General features: G+C 41.8%; 1 protein-coding gene across 1 annotated transcript in view; it reads right to left on the bottom strand.

Moving 5' to 3' along the window:
• The window catches only part of col4a5 (collagen, type IV, alpha 5 (Alport syndrome)), a 90,881-nt gene that overhangs the window by 12,678 nt on the left and 60,718 nt on the right, over positions 1-17,485 (bottom strand). The window contains 12 exon segments of the mRNA XM_028564647.1: positions 1,363-1,371; positions 3,879-4,064; positions 5,560-5,610; positions 5,708-5,887; positions 7,351-7,477; positions 8,107-8,246; positions 9,524-9,613; positions 9,724-9,822; positions 11,103-11,249; positions 11,974-12,063; positions 12,437-12,604; positions 16,161-16,274. Of these exon segments, the coding sequence (XP_028420448.1) occupies positions 1,363-1,371; positions 3,879-4,064; positions 5,560-5,610; positions 5,708-5,887; positions 7,351-7,477; positions 8,107-8,246; positions 9,524-9,613; positions 9,724-9,822; positions 11,103-11,249; positions 11,974-12,063; positions 12,437-12,604; positions 16,161-16,274 (1,401 nt within the window).

Consider the following 17,485-nt stretch of genomic DNA (forward strand, 5'->3'; position numbering starts at 1 on the left):
CTGTAAGTAGCGAGGACGTATTAACCAAAAAGGCTACTGGACAAATTTGAAAGCTTCGCTGCTGTTTGCTTGTAGTCTCATATATAACTGATATTTATGTAATGGGGAGGATAGCCTACTGACTGTGCAGCTGTAGATTTTAAAAAGTGATAAATTAGCACCCAACAGTGCTCCTGTATCTCAACGTTTGCACCGAGCTCACTGCTGAGGTTTTGAAATGTATGGCTCCCCCTGGAGGTCACATATTAGGCCTACTAATTTCTGTTGTGAAATTATTCATTTTCCGTACACACACACACACACACACACACACACGACCCAGCTAGTGCACCCTAAGCACGATTAAAAGCATAGTTCAGATATTTTTTTAAAGTGTGGTTGTCTGAGCTATTTATCTATAGTGCGTTAGCTACGGTAGATGGCCGGTCGGCACGCGCCCAGTTTGGAGAAGCAGGCAGGAGTACCGACTAAAGCTAAAAACATCTATATCAGTTTAAGTGGATGCTATGTTTAGAACTTTTTCACAGCTTTACCTTGCTGTCAGACAGCCCTTTATGACTGAAGCTGTTATCTCTGCTCTCTTCAAAGCCGCCAGACTCCTTTAACAGAAAAAGTAATTTTATCGCGCAGAGCACAGGAGTTGCCGCTGCCGCGATCTTAGAGCAGCAACTACCATAAAATGAGGAGTCTGGTGGCGTTGTCATTGTTAGCATGTCACATTTAGCATGATAACATTTGTCTCAAAACCACTGCAGACATTTCGCCTTGTTTTTCTACTACGTGACCACCCGGGGGAGAGACTCAACAGCGAGTTGGGAGGACATTTTTGAGATTTGGGGAGATACTGGCGGCTATAGCAAAAACATTTCAGTTATGGATTATGGAGAGATATGGAGTTATGTTTGAATCATAACACCATTTCAGTAAAATCCATCAGAACTACAATTCCAGTGTGTGACACTAAAAACAAAGATTAAACGTTTCCGGTGAGTTAGTTAGATGGTGCTCAAACTGTACGATGCTAAATGCATAGCACATTCTGCTACGTTAGATGGGTATTTTTCATGCTACTTGTGCCAGAAAACGACTGGAGTTTTAAACTCTACTACTGTGTGTGATTTATTATCATCATAAAACAATTTATTATTTTTTCAAAAAGGTGCTTACTTGTTAAAAGGTGCATTAAACTACCATCAGTGTGCATAGAAAGTGAAAGAAGACAGTCATTAGAAGAAGAAATAAAGAGCGAGAGAAGAGAAAAATGCAGCGATTTCCCAGTAGAAATGTGTTCCCATTAGATCAGAGGGTGGGGGTTAAACTTTAAGGAGCGTGCAGGAGACGTCTGGACGCCGTTGGTCTGACCTGCGGGACCTGCGGTGGCCGGATGCACGTGTCATCACATGAGGAGGCGGGGCCACACCGCAGTGGGTGGGGCCAAGCCACCGGAAACACAGGTGGTTAAATGTCACAGCTCCATTTTGTCACCCTGATGCGCTATCATGGAACCCACTGCCGTTCTAGGCAAGATCCGCCCGTAGAAATAAATTTCTATGGACCCGCCCATTAATAGCATTCGTGCGCTACGATTGGCCAGGCGTCCACGCTTGTGCGAGGTAACGGAACCTGATTTGTTACGGGCCTATCCACTGGCCAATCAGCTTAGCTATCCTAACCTTAACTACTCAACGTCAATGCCTTACCTCAACCAATCGGGCTGCTTCGTAGGGCGGGTCTTCCCTACAACTGCAGTGGGATCCATTAAAACGCCACCCTGACACCCACAAAAACAATTTGTACTAGCCTAACACAGTGCTGGTGTGAACATTTGCATATAGAATCTTCAGATGGACCTGACAAAAAGTTCTCAAAATAATGTTGTAGTGATTGTTCAAATGGGCGTGGCCTATTATATCCCCAAAAGAATGGATGTAAAAAAAAAAAAAAATTAATGTAAATGTGAAGTTTGTATTTTTTAAGTTTACTGTGTGAATGCTGCTAAGTTGTAGCGATATAAATGTGGAATAAATTCATAGACACACTAGACATTGAGAATTACACCCGGTTATTGCACGTAAACTTTTCCAAATTTGGTGATTTTGATGATAAACTAAAGGAGGAGGACTTTATTCATGGATTGACCAATGCATCCTACTACTTAAGCCTAAAATCCCCTTTGATTAGGTTTATATTGCTTTGTCACAAAGCTGAAAACAGGGCATTTTTTCTTAAATTGTGTTTTCACACAGAATGGCAATAATATAAAAGTTATTTTATTTTCACTCAAAACCAATGCACTGGATGCTTGTAGCATACTGTGAGCACGATCCATCTGAGGTGTGCGCAGGCCTGTCCACTCTTTTTTCCCAGCATTGTGTTAGGCTTTTATTCTCATTTTGTGTCGGGACAAACAGTGTCCATGCAGATGAATGATTGGTGGGACGAAAAACACGAGACAGCAAAGCCTGACGCAAACCCAAAACACTCCCAACTGGACTCTTATTGTTTAAGGTAATAGGAGCTAGCCGTATCAGTACCAATATTATTACCCTTAATAAGTCATGTTTAAAAGGCCCCCAAAGCCTGTTTTCTTAATCATCTTCTTACTATAACCAATTGTTTGTAATTTCACAGAGTTGATTTTATTTCTGTATTTTTTTGTTAGGTTTGCTCAAGCATGGCAAAAAAACAAATCATAATCACGATTAATTAACACAATATCATATTGACTTCAACAAAAATCTTTCAATATATATATATAATTCAGCTGCAAAAACATGTAAAGAAATGAGAAATACAATGTACAAGTATATACACATTTGTTGTTTGCTTATGTTGCCTGACGAAGCTGATTAGCGGAGTTTTTGAGCCTAAAGCATTTTAGTTTTTTCTTTTAGTATTGTATTTAGTCATTAAATATGTAAGGTTTTGGAGAAATGCTGAAGATTTGAAACCAGGTTTCCAGGGCCTTCTGTGTACTGGATCCCATTCAATTCAACAAACAAAAAACTATCTCAAACTCCGTTTTGAAGATGCAAGTCGAGAGTTTCTTTGAGTTTGTCTCCGGCTCAGCTGTTTCACACCAACATCTCTTCAGAATGATCTGACATGACCACAAACACTGGACACACACAGACACACACACTTTACAGGACTTCAGGGCTGTGAAGAGACGGATAGATTACAGCCCCCCCCCCACCATCGTGGGATCAGGAGACGAGGGCAAGGGTGTGAGGGAGACATGATGATGGATGGATGAATGGATGGATTGGTGGATAAAAAGACAAAACAAAACAACTGGATGATCTTGAGACAACAGAGTGCCATAAACACAACATGCTCGTTTTTTGGGGGTGGGTGGTCAAGCCCCCCCCGCCCCGGTGACAAACAGTGATTGGTGATTGGAGGAGCACCCCCGACATTTCCTCATCCGTGCTCAGTGTTGTTGACAATGATTGTTGACAATGTGGTGCTCAAACAGTGACTCTTTTTTTTTTCCCGCCGGTGGTGGGCGCCCCCATGCAAATCAACCGACATGGAGATGAAAGCATTCACATTTAAAGTGCACGTTTTCTGCCGTTCTTGCTGTCTGGTTTTCGCTGAATGAGCCTGAGTCACAATACCCATCATTCAGCAGTGCTGGTTTTTGTTCTTTAGTTGAGTAAATCATTTCTGATGTCCCCAATTACATTGCTAATCGCAATTATTTCTGAGACAATTATATTGTGCGGTCAAATTTGGAATTTGTTCCAGCTCTAGCTGTAGGTGAGCATTACACACCACCACTCACTCTTACGTGTGACAGGGTTTATCAGAAAACCAGGCAGCACTTTTCTGGCAGTACGTGTGGTGATGAAATACCACATCAGAAGGTGCTTTACCCGCTCGTCCGGGAGGCCCAGGGGGTCCTTGTGCTCCTTTGGGGCCCAGCAGAGCCTGACCCGGGGGCCCAGGAGGGCCAAGGTTGCCAGGAGAACCAGGGGAGCCGGGGTAACCGGTCTCTCCTTTGGAGCCGGGGAAACCAGGACTGCCAGAGGGGCCGGGGAGACCGGGGTCTCCCTTTGAGCCTGGGTGAGAGAGAGACAGATACAGTAGAGATTGTTATATCAGTGCAGCGACAATAATCAGGACAAAGTAGCCTCTTACATAAAGGGGAGGGTTACCAGTGGTGGAGGAAGTACTAGTAAATGTACTAATACCACACTGTAAAAATACTCCGGTACAAGTAAAAGTCCTGCATTGAAAATGTTACTTATGTAAAAGTATGTAAGTATCATCAGGAAAATGTACTTAAAGAATTAAAAGTAAAAGTGCTCAATGAAAAAAAATTCCTCCCATTTTAGAAAGTGAAAAGGATCCAACCAGTAGTGTGTTTAATGGTCTAATCATTACAGCTGCACTCGTGGGCTGTTATATTGTTGGCTAGTTTCATTTACAGTCCCTCCAGAAAAACGCGATTATGCAATCGCATAATTCAATGCATAATCAGCCAAAGTCCGCATATTTATGCAAAATATGCGGGGCTTGCATGATTTCATGATCCCCGCATTTTCGTTGCAAAACGAACGAAATATCTTAGCAGAAAGTTGAAAAATGTTGCGTCTACTTCACACAAGAGCAGCCATTTTCCCTTGTTGCCATGGGAACATTATGAAGTGACGTAATTACGCAATGTGAACATGATCGAAAAGCAGGGTGTTGGGGGAATCACCTTTTTTCTCTTTTTCATCAAACCGCAGTATTTGCAAGTTCCCGCAATTTCAATGCATAAAATTGCATAAATATCATAGAGCATATTCCATCGCATTTTTTAAGAAAACGTGCCGCATAATCAAGGATTTTTGTTTTGAGAAAACGTGCATTTATAATAACGCATCGGGCCCTATCTTGCACCCGTCTTTGCTGGTTCGAGACCGACGCAGTTGTCAGTTTCCCGTCCAGCGCCCACGTTGTTTCAATAGCAAATGCACCTGCGCCCATAGGCGCGCTGGTCTTGCCAGCACTGATAGTAACTGTTGGAGAAATTGTACATAAGTTATTCCACTCGTTTACTATATTCTATTACTGTTATAATAGTACATACCAAATGAAGATACTATTCTGTTGTTGCCTTTATAATATGTGTTTGTGTGAGTTTGTTACAGGAACTGTGGCTCAAGGTGAGAGGATGCAGACAGTTGCAGTTATGCCCGGCGAAGAGGAATTGGCTACATAAGGCTGAGAAAGACAACTCTGCTGTCAAGCTTAGATAGCAAGCAAGAACAAGAGATAGCGTATAGTAGCAAGCAGTCATACCCAAAATATGGAAATGTTCAAACTGGTTTCAACTGGATTTATGTGTGCACCCTTCCCCTTTAGCAGTTGAAACCTTATGTACCTAGGGCGTTCCTAATGAAATAAAAAGCAAGAGGAGCGGAGACTTTTTCAGAGTGAGTTGGAAGGATTGTAACTGAACAGTCTCCGAGCACTCTCCTTGCAAGTAAAACTACTCAATTCTCTGTGTCTTTCTTGTGTGCAGGTTGTGTTACAAGTGTTGGGGGTTTATACCCAACAATAACTCACCTGGCAACCCTGGAAGCCCCGGAGCACCAGGTCCGCCGTAACCAGGAAGCCCTGGAGTAGTCGGGGAATCACAAGTGGATCAAATCAAAAACAAAACGTGGAAATCTAGAATTTAGTCATCTTTTTACCAAGCATGTTGGTGACTTACCGGGGTCTCCTTTGATTCCAGCCGGTCCTGGGATCCCGTCCCGACCAGCCTGACCCTTGTCTCCTGGCAACCCTGGTCCTCCTGGTCGGCCGGACTCTCCTGGTCTGCCGGGGGCTCCGGTGAGACCCGGTGCACCGGGCCCTCCTTCGAGACCCTTGGGACCGGGAATGCCCGGAGGTCCTGAGCGGAGAATGGACAAACGTATCAGCTTTGTTTTGGCTCGCAGCTGCTCGTCAACGCGACTGCAAGTTGACACTGATCGCACAATTATTTAAAAAGGTACAATATGTAACATTTCTGCATTAAAATGTCTTAAAACAATGGCTACACCTACGTCATATGTTCTGTTGAGTTGTGTACTTACCATTATTCTAAATGTTTCCAACGTTCAAACCCAGAGAAACCTGTCATTTTATGTTAACCCTCGTGTTGTCTTCACATCGACCGTGCAACTTTTTTGTTTTTTCTGGGTCAAAATTTAAAAATAAAACGTTTTTTTCAACATTTTGGTTGTCTTTTTCAACACTTTTGTCACTTTTCCTGATGTTTTTGTCATTTTTTCCAACATTTTTTAAGCTTTTACGATGATTTTTTGCAATAATTGAAGTTTTTGTGGGTTTTTTTTTTACGTTTTGGATGCTTTTTCCAACATTTTAGTCACTTTTTTCAATGTTCTTTTATAAAAAAATGTCAAACACAGGCTTGGGGTTGCGCTCTGGGTTGCACAGTAAATGAGCGGTCAGGTGATTTGTTTCGATTAGCGCTAAAATGCATGCTGAGGAGGTGAAACGGAGGCTGGCCTCTGGAGGACTTATTTTATTTCTTTGTTCCAACTTCCAAGTGGCCTACAGCCTACGTTAGTCATGAATAAATTATGTCAAAAAAAATTTATAAAGGAATCATTCTTGACAAAAGGCAACAGAGCGGTGTGTGTGCATACATTTGAATAATGTCGGGCTGTAAACGGGTTCGGGCTTTTAAAAAGCTGTCAATCCAAATGTACTTGTCGGGCTCGGGCCTTGTCGGGCCAAACTTTTAAGGCCCGATTTCAGCTCTAGTGTGAACTGGCAGCTTTCAGAACGCTGCGGACCGGTGCGTTGCAAGTCGCTGCATGTTTCAACTCGTCTCGTCGCGAGTCTTTGGTCTGAACTAGGCTTATATTAGATCTTGGTAGAAGCACGCTGCGTGCTAATTGGCTCACTGACGCTAATGATATTTGCTGAAGGTATTGAAATGTGGTATTAAATGACGAGACACTTTTCAATACTCGATACTACAATTTGGTCTGTGTCTAAAAAGTATTGAATTCGGCACACAGCCCTAGAAACTGCAGCTATCTCCATTAGAATGACAAGGATAAACATTACTAAACGTAATGTGAATAAAACTTGAATGGATAAACTTGTCGCTGAACAGATATTTTTTTAACCGGCAATGGTGTTTAACAATGAAGACAACAACTTAATGCCATGCAACTTCACGGCGTCATCAAAAGTCTGTGTTTATGTACATCCATTGGTTTGATTAAACAGCCCCAGCGGAACAAAGTGCCATATTGTATGTTTAAAGTATAAGCAGAGAACATGATGTCTGTACTCCTGTGGATCTTTCTGAAACCCGCTGGAGTCAAACTTCCGACTCACCTTGTAGTCCTGGGATTCCGCTGTCGCCTTTGGAACCAGGCCCTCCTGGTAACCCTGGGAGACCGGGGGATCCTGCAGTTCCTTTAAGTCCTGGACTTCCTGGGAAACCTGACTGACCTGGTTCACCCTTTGAGAGACAGAAAAAAATAAAGTGTGAAGCTAAAATTTGCCCTTTGATAGGCCTGTGACAATGGCCCTTTGTGCTGCAACACACCAAAAAGGAAAAACAATATCTATTCAGCATTACAAACAAAATGTTTAATACATCCGAAAAGGAGAGGGATGGAGTTATGGTCATTAAAGAAGAAAAAACAATGTTTTATGACGGATGGGTGGGGATGGTGCAGTGGATATGACACATGCCTTTGGTGTGGGAGATCTGGGTTCAATTCCCACTGCAATACATCAACCCATGTGTCCCTGAGCATGACACTTAACCCCAATAGCACATATAGCAATTGTAAGATGCTTTGGAAATGACATGTAATGTAATGTAATGTAATAAAGGGGCGTGGTTTACTTCATAGGCTGTGTACCTGCATTACTACATTATCTTGGTCACATAACAGCGATATAACCAAAAGATGGATCCGGGATTCATTCAAAACTTTCATTTGTTTAAAAAAATGTAATACATAAACACATATTTTTACATTTCACTGAAAGAGACAATTATACTGGTAATCGCCATTATTTCCAGCTCTGATTGAATCTTTTCTGAAGTAAGACATGTCAGTGTTTGAGTCGTGTCTGTACCTTGGGTCCGGACTGTCCGGGTGGTCCGACTCCAGCAGAGCCTGGTTCACCTTTGGCTCCAGGGAAACCGGGTCCTCCTGGCTGTCCCGGGGATCCGGGCCGACCTGGCTGACCTGGTAGACCCTTCTGCCCTGACGGTCCTGTGATGTCATCAAAGCGTGACATCAGCATTTATGAAAATGGGGTGCGTTAAACACCACGTTGTGTGTACCACGAGTTTACAGACACATCTCTGCTGATTGGGTATCACCTGCGACACAGCCAATAAACGAGAGACACGCCCACCAAACGAGAGAAAACATATCTCAAAGCCGCTGGACAATGTTTCACACCGTTACGAGGAAACTTGTCGTTCAATCAAGAAACTGTTCTGAGGTGGAATGTGCCCGAGGTGTTCGTGAAATTTGGGAACAGCTTTCAGGTGACATTTACACTGCTACGTTTTCATGTTTAAGCGGCTGTTTTGAGACAAAAACGATCCCCGTCCACACAAGAGTTTTTCGCTCCAGTAGCAGAACTAATCTCCACATTAACACGTCTGACATCACATATCACATGACCATTCACACACACGGGGCATGCGCGTGTCGGCGGCGCTTTCAATTAACTTTTTTGATCACCAGCCAACATGGCTAGTAGGTGTTTAAAAGTAACCAGCCAATCAGATTTGCCACTAGCCACGTTTGTTTGTTTGTTTTCTGACTGACTTTGCTTGAATTTCGGCTTCTCTGGTTTGTTTGGCTCGGTTACCGTTTGTCTTCTCCGTTTTCAGCGGAGCTCGTAAATGATACCACGTGCGCTTGGCACGTAGCCAACGGGTGTTTGACGCGTCAGGACTTAGTGTTAATGGGAAAACGTAGGATTAGTTCTACAAGCACCGTTGCCAGATAAAGATTACGTTTCCAATCCAAAGACGCAGAAAAAGGCCTACGATTTTTTTTGGTGGTAAACGGACCAATCTGGCAACACCGACTTGTTGCAACGTTGCTGCAGCCGGCCGACTCAAACAAACGCTTCGCTTCATTCTGCGTGCCGGTGTAAACAGGAAGCAGATTGTCTGGCGTTACTCAGCGGTTCAAAGTCATGGCTGTATAAGTTGAAAATACAGAAAATACTTAGGAGAAAGAACAACAAGGGTCAAAAGTAAGAGCAGGGATTCATTAGCTTGGAGCGACAACGAGGTGGAACTGTTACTGAAAGGTTTCTAAGCCCACCGAACCGATAAGACCGACCGACGTGCGTCGTCGTTTCCAAAGGTCTCCGTTTGTGTCCGTCCAGACTACAAAGCAACCTCGGAGTTTTCCAACCAGAAACGGGGGGCAGCAGTGTTTCCAAATGTCTCCGTTTTTTAAACCAAAACATCGTTGTGTGAATGTAGCCTCAGTAGACCAAGAATCCACTATGAGTTCAAACCCACCTGGAAATCCCATTTCTCCCATTGCGCCTTTTGTTCCTGAAAGCCCAGGAGCCCCGGGGCCTCCTGAGAAGCCGGGATCTCCTTTGGGACCTGCAGCACAGCGGAAACAGCCAGTTAGGAATCCCTTCGCACAAGTAAGCGTCTATTCAGGTATGCCTGCATCTGTGTGTGTGTGTGTGTGTGTGTGTGAGTGTTGGTACCTGGTGATCCGGGGAGTCCGGGACGTCCGTCTGATCCTGGCAGCCCGGGGTCACCGGGGAGACCGGCGACGCCTTTCTGACCTGAAAAACCTGGTGCACCTGTAGAACACATGCATTGTGTTATTTCATTATACAGCCGGTAGTTACTGAATACTTTATCTATACTATACTTTATACTTTATCTGCCCATTGCACATACTACACATGTAAATATTTTTTTGCATTCTGCACTCAACCCATTCAGCCTCCTTTTTTTCTTATACGAAACAACTATTTTGTGTATATTTGTTTCTGTAGTTATTGTTTATTTCTTCTTAATGTTTAAAATGTTTGTTTGTGTATGTATGCACCATCTGATTGAGATTTCCACTTTTGAGCAAAATTGAAATTTTAAGCGTCAAACACTTCTTTCTGCTTTCTGGTGAATTTTTCTGCATCAAGTTATGGTGCTTATGTCTTTATTTATGTAAAGGAAATTATAATAGGTTTTTGAGGGGGGTTGCACTGGCCAGTTTTAAAAATGGGGGTTGTAGTAGAACTGGGCAATATATCGATATTATATCGATATCGTGATATGAGATTAGATATCGTCTTAGATTTTGAATATCGTAATATGGCATAAGTGTTGTCTTTTCCTGGTTTTAGAGGCTGCATTACAGTAAAGTGATGTCATTTTCTGAAATTACCAGACTGTTCTATTATTTGCCTTTACCCACTTAGTCATTATATCCACATTACTGATGATTATTTATCAAAAATCTCATTTTGTGAAAGCACCAATAGTCAACACTACAATATCGTCTCTGTATCGATATCGAGATATTTGGTCAAAAATATTGTGATATTTGATTCTCTCCATATTGCCCAGCCCTAGGTTGTAGTCTATATGCTTGGCATTGTGATGCATGTATTTTCCGTTTCCTTCCTCTTTCTTTGTATTGCAATTCTAAACTCTGGTGGATTTCTGAGGACTATGGTTAACTGCTCCTCAGATCACTGCAGGTTAAATCCAGACAGCTAGCTAGACTATCTGTCCAATCGGAGTTTTCTTAGCGCCGCCCATGACGATTGTGATTGGTTTAAAGTAATGCCAATAAACCAGAGCACATTTTCCTCCCATCCCCAAATGCTGTGTGGAGTAGCCAGTTATTTCCCCCTAGCCAAAATTTTGCCTAACTTTTGGAGCTTGACATTGGTTCCTTAGATCGTCTGCAGTGGTTTCATTCGATACCAATATCTTCAGTCTAGCTTTAAAACAGAGCCTCTTTAAAGATCGATCTCTGGAATTTTATAAATCAATATCGGATAATTCAAATGAAGATCTATTTGAAACGGAAAATCGACATTTAAAAAATAAAAAGCTATATTTTCGACCGTACCCGATAGTCCAGGTTCTCCTTTGGCTCCCTTTATGTTCACTGGGGTATCTATGCTTCCTGGGGGTCCCTGGAGGCCGGGTTCTCCTCTCTCTCCTTTACCACCGGGGCCGCCGGGTCCACCGTCTCGGCCCGGGAATCCAGGTTCACCTGGAGAGAAGAAACGGGAGAATCAGACAAGTTTAGCGGTTGTCAGCGAAGTACTTTGTTTCTTTATTCTCTTTAAAAGCTTTCATTAACTGCTATTAGGTTTCTTTTTTTTGTTATATCAACAACATAAATTACAAAACAAGACATTCAGTTATGGCTGCAGGTAACCATGATTTTCATCGGTGATTAATTTGTCGATTGTTCTCTGGATTAAAAGATTAGTCGTAGTCTTTAAAATGTCAGAAAATGGTGAAAAATGTGGATCAGTGTTCCCCAAAAGCCCAAGGGGACGTCCTCAAATGTCTTGTTTTGTCCACAACTCAAAGATATCCAGTTTACTGTCACAGAGGGGAGAAGAAACTAGAAAACATTCACATTTAACAAGCTAGAACCAGAGAATTAAAACTTTTTTTTCATAAAAAAATGTCTGAAACCGATTAATCGATTTTCAAAATAGTTGTAGATTAATTCAATAGTTGACAACTAATGGATTCATCTTTGCATCTCTACATTTACTTAAATAATGAATCATGAATTTACCCTTTAAAATGCTTTCTCATGGAATTAAAAACCTAAACCTGTGTTTACAAATGTTAAAAAGTGAGTAAAAAAACATTTTCTTGTATTAAAATTACTACAGAAATAAAATAATACAAAGTGGGGAACATAACTTGGGACCCACTGTGTGTGACGTGTGCTGTATGTAAGAGTTATGAGTGAACACCTTTAGGTCCGGGACCGCCGGGTCCTCCTTGTCTTCCTGATTCTCCAGAAGGTCCTGGAGATCCCATGGGGCCCATGTCTCCTTTAAGACCTGCAGCCAGTCGAACGATACAGAGGAGAGAGGGAAGTTAGAGCAGAAAATGAACAAAAAAAAATGACATGTTCAATTACGTTTTGCGTTTTTCCTCCTCTCCCAGAATGCATCGGTGGTGTAGCCAGACTTTACTCCGCAGCACTGTGGAGATAGAGCTGGCAATGCGAGACTGGTCATATCTCAACAGCCAGCACTCAGCTAGACAATTAACTGCTAGTTAACCAAAACTTGGTTAGCCAACTAGCCATGACTAAAAATGATACTGAGGTTTTCTGTCTATATCATCACAAAACCAGTAGGCCTGTGGCATTTACAGTTGGCTACTGAGTCCCGATGACCGTAGAATAATCATGTTAGGAGTAGTTTTTACCTGGCAGTCCAGGCAGGCCGTCCCGTCCAGGTCCTCCAGGGGGTCCTGGAGTTCCAACTGGTCCTGGGGAACCTGGGAAACCGGGACTTCCTCTGTCTCCTGGCAGACCTGGAATATCTAGACCTGGAGGGCCGGGGTCTCCCTTCTCTCCGTTTGATCCACTGAATCCTGTTTAATTTAGTTTAGTTAAGTTTACACATAAACAAATACTACACAGATTAATATACACATAATCAATAAAAGATGTGATGGAGAGATGCAAAAAAGAAAGAAACTAAAATACTGAAAAGACAGAGAAAAAATATTAGGAGTTACATGGGTTGTTTACAAAGACATTCCATCCTGCAATGATAATATCAAGATTATATTGTCTGGATATAGAAACTAAATGCAATTGGGGCGTTATTCCTCCCCCCCCCCGGTGATGAGCCCACAACTAAATAATATAGGAATAACAATAGTTGAATCTGGTCTTAACACACACATGCCCAATGCAGTCAAGATGTAATCAATCGTGTGTGTCTGCAGTAGACAAAGCAGCGGATCATTAAAAACAAAAAGGTATTCACACAAAATAAGTCTTAATACCTCAAATACTGTGCATTTTAAAGGCCCCATATTGTAAGAAAGTGAGATATCCATTTCTTCTTTGATTGTAAAGCAGGTCGAGGTGCTGTGTAAATACTGGTCAAAGTATCAAAACGCTCAGTCCACAGAGAAATGCACACAGGCCGTATTCAGGGTTGTGGCTAGAAGGGATACAGGCGCGGCGCTTAGCCGAGAAACGACAGCCAGGTTTATGTCATGGTTGTGTATGTTTCAGTTTCAGTTTCCTCTTTTATTTTGTAGTCATTTTTTCTCCCATGTCATGTCTTTTTTACTTCCTGCCTTGTGTTTTCCCGCGTTTGTGATTGTCTGCCCCACCCTGACGTGTTTCACCGGTTCCTGAGCCCTCATGTCACCTGTCCCTTGGTTCACCTCGTTACCTTGTGTACCTTGTGTACCTTGTGTATTTCGTCTGTGTCGTCTTTGTTTATTGTCAAGTCATTGTATTGTATTGTGTTAGTGTGTGGAGTCTACCCCTTTGTCTCTGTGTTATTTTTTTTTTTTTTTATTGCTGTTCTTTTGGCTTTATTGACGTTTTGGAACTGTTTTTGCCTGCTGCCTTCGGGACTCCTTTTTTGTTGTATTGAATTTTTTTATTTTATTAAATCATCAAGCTCACCACTGTCCTGCTGTCTCTGCATTTGGGTCCGCCTATTCTCTGAAACCTGTTACAGTCCAGGCACCAAAACGACTAGTTAAGTTTAGAAAAAGCATTGCAGTTTGGATTTAAACACTCCCGAGAAAAACAAACTTCAGTTGTATTCTCCAGTTACAGTATTCATAATTTCTTATATTTTTTGTATAGTATCTAAGTTTTTTGGTCTTATTTTATTCTCATTTATTTACCTTGTATAATCTTTTTCTATTTTAGTTGGTGTGCTTTTCTTTGCCCTGAACTCTTTTTACCTGACTCAAAGAGCCTGCACAATAATTCATATGTGCCTGGACTGTTTGGTGTATGCCCAAATGGCAAATAAAAATCTTAAAACTCGAAAATGATATCTTTATATTATGTTTGCAAGACTTTGCATCACTTACGGCTGTAGCTGTATCCCTTCCAGCTGCAACCCGTATTCACAAACGGTACCTTTCAACAAGGAAGACCCGGAAACGCTGACCAATCAGAGCAGACTGGGCTTTTTGAGGAGGGGGGTCTTAAAGAGACAGGCGCAAAAACGGAACGTTCCAGACAGAGGTTGAATACAGGTATATTATATATAGACAGACAGTATGAGAAAAAAATTGAAGCATGTGAACAAGTTCTAGTAGAAACCCAAAATACAAGTGTGAACCTGAAAATGAGCCTGATATGGGACCTTTAAAGTACAACATATTCAAATAATTGGAACTGCCTTCCTATTGAACTCAGAGAAAGCACCAGCTATCTATTATTAAAAATCACACTCAAAAGATGGATTAAAAACAATCAAAACTGTAATCATCAATAGCCGGTTTACCTCATCCTAGGTACTGCCCTTTGTATTGTACTTATTATAAATTTTTTTTTTTTTTTTTTTTTTTTTTTGTCCCTCTCTTTTTTCTATTGTTCTTCTTTCTTAATTTGCTTTCTAGCTTTCTTTTGTATTAATGTAAGATGATGATGTGCTGACCTGCCAAGGGACTACAGATGAAAATAAAAAAAAAATAACAAAAAATTGATGTGCATTGTCCCTTTTAAATTAATTAAATACATTGTCACGTGTGATATGTGTCACCATTAACAGGCCATCAAGCAGCACCAGTTTTGGGTTACAATACCTTTCTCGCCTTGGCATCAAAGGGGTCGCAGGTAAGGGAGGGGCGTGTTTCAAAGCGCAGAGGGGGCGGAGCGTTGGATTAAGCCGAGGATGAGATGAGCAAAACAAAGTATAAAATGCATTAAAAAGTTCATTATGTAGCCGGTTGTCGAACACTCTGAATGAAGAGTATTCAAACATTTTGTTGGATTTTTGTTAGTTTGAGGTTGTTTTTTTTGTGTACATCCGAAGAAAGAGCGGTGTGAGGTTTAATTGTGGTGAACCGGAACTCTGTGTGGTTAGTTTACGATCGGTGTGCTCGTGAAGAAAGAGCCTAGAGTGATGTTAAAAACGGTGAGGCGTTGACGTGGGTCGCTCAAAAAAGTGGAGGATGGTGAAGTAGCCAGGAAAGGGTGAGAGAGAGAAAAAACAAAAAGGTGGCACTCAAAACAAAGCAAAGACAAGATGAAGATGTGAGGGAAAAGTTCCCCAGATTTCCCTCCAGTAGTGTGGTAACCATCATACACACATATTCAATCACCGTGATCACCGACACACCCAAAAGAGTGACTGTGTTTTTCAACCAACCACACAAACCCATTGACACTCCGCCTGGTGGTTCGGGGGGTGGGGGTGGGGGGGGCTCACGTGGAAAGTGTGCAACATATATTTTCAACCCCTGAACCAAACGGACATCCAGACACCTTCACAAGCTCAAAACACAGACAAGTGGGTGGCCATGCACAGTCCTGGGTGACTTTCCAAACAAACTAATAATTTACAAAATTGTAAACATGTGAAAACACACACAAATACGACACAAAATGAAAAACACAACAAATCTGATGTACCAATTAGGGATGTAACGATACACTACACTCCCAATTTGATTCGATTCGCAATCTTAGGTTCATGATACGATGTTCTCAAGATTTAGTGTTATACGGAATGAGCTGCAGACAAATGACTGAAAAATAATCCTTTATTTATATTAACTGTGCAAAACTGATCTGTCCTCTTATCAAGTGACACTGAAATTGTATTTCATCTTAAATTACTAAATTAAATAATCAGGTTCAACAAACCGTACAAATAACACATCAAAAACAAAATAAATAGAAATAAAATCTTTTAAAATAAATAAACTAAGAAGACCTAGTGACGTTTGAAGTGCAACAAATTAAATCTAAAGTAGATTACGCCATAGGCCCTTTGAAAATTGCATCTGGATGAATTTTTTGAATCTTTTAAACCACTTCACGATGCATCGTTACATCCCTGGCACCAAGAAATAGCTGTACTGTACACGTGTCGGTTCCTATCAGCCCAATGACAATTTTGAGAAAAGCTTCTGCAGGAAAATACATCCTTATGTATCTCACCTGGGGGTCCCATTGGTCCAGGGGGTCCGGGGGGGCCTGGCTGCCCCGGTGGGCCACCGATGGGGGGTCCAGGGGGGCCACGAGCTCCGGGTAGACCGGGTGTACCGGCGTCACCTGGACAGAGATGGACGAGAGAGTGAGCTCGGTGTACTGTTGGCTTTGAAGAGTTTTGGGTGGATGGGTGACTGCGGTATGAGTAAACGTTTGTGTGTGTAACCCTTGTGTTGTCCTCGGGTCATATTTGACCCGTTTTCAATTTTTTTTTATATATATCAGAGATATAGGTTTCTTTCAACCAAATTGCCCACAAACACCATGGATGTACGTTCTTTGCAGGTAAAAATCAATAATGATTTTCATTTCATTTTGCATTTTGGGTGTTTAATTCAATTAAAAAAAATGATTTTTTTTAAATGTTTAAATGGTTTCAAAACAGCATCCTGACTAAAGTTTGATATAAGCAGTCTGTAATTCACTCGACATCCTCTGATCTTAACAATTTCTCAAAATAATTCATAGTTTCTGCTTCTTCTTTTTTGGTTTTTAACAAAAAAAGTAGGTATAATGTCATATACATTAGGTTTATTGACCATGGATAAAAAAAAAAAAAGTTTAAAAAAAGCGCTGAAAAAAGTCATGAAAACGTTTACAAGAGCATTGAAGAAAGCGCCAGAAACAGCGGGGAAAGAAAGCGCCGAAAAAAGTTTTCGAAAGACATTTTCAATTTTGACCCGGAAGGACAACAACTTGATGGTCGACAGGAAGACGACCATCGAAATCAGTAAAGCCCAGTTCAGACCAAAGATTTTCAGCGAGACGAGTGGAAACTTGCAACTACTTGCAATGTTCGGCTCGGCAACGACTCTTCCGTGTACTTGCGGCTTTCAGGCTTTATTTGTAGCCGGATACATCGTTTGTTGCGTCTAAACATGAATGTGCATAATGTTAGTGGTAGTGAGATGCTTGCTACAGATACAGGACTTGTGATGAATCAGCAGAAACAACGTTTTATTTCTCTGATTCACGGCTTTGTTCTAGCGCTAGCTCGCTCCACCGTACGTGCTGGCGGGCGCTCGTTGAGCCTCCGCCTATCTGCCATTTCTACCAGTTGACGGTTTGTAACATAGAAATAAAATGGATAATGGATCATTTTATTTCTATAGTTGGTAGCAGACTTGACCAGCTGACTCCTCTATTGGCTGTTGGAACAGGTGATGTCCTTTCGCGTTCTAAAACCAGCCTCTGGAGACTGGACCAGCCGAGTCGCAGCGACGCTGTCAGCTGATTTGAGTCGAGCCGAGGCGGGGCCGCTTCAGACCGCTGAA

Source organism: Perca flavescens, chromosome 19, assembly GCF_004354835.1.
Source record: "Perca flavescens isolate YP-PL-M2 chromosome 19, PFLA_1.0, whole genome shotgun sequence".
Lineage (NCBI taxonomy): Eukaryota > Metazoa > Chordata > Actinopteri > Perciformes > Percidae > Perca > Perca flavescens.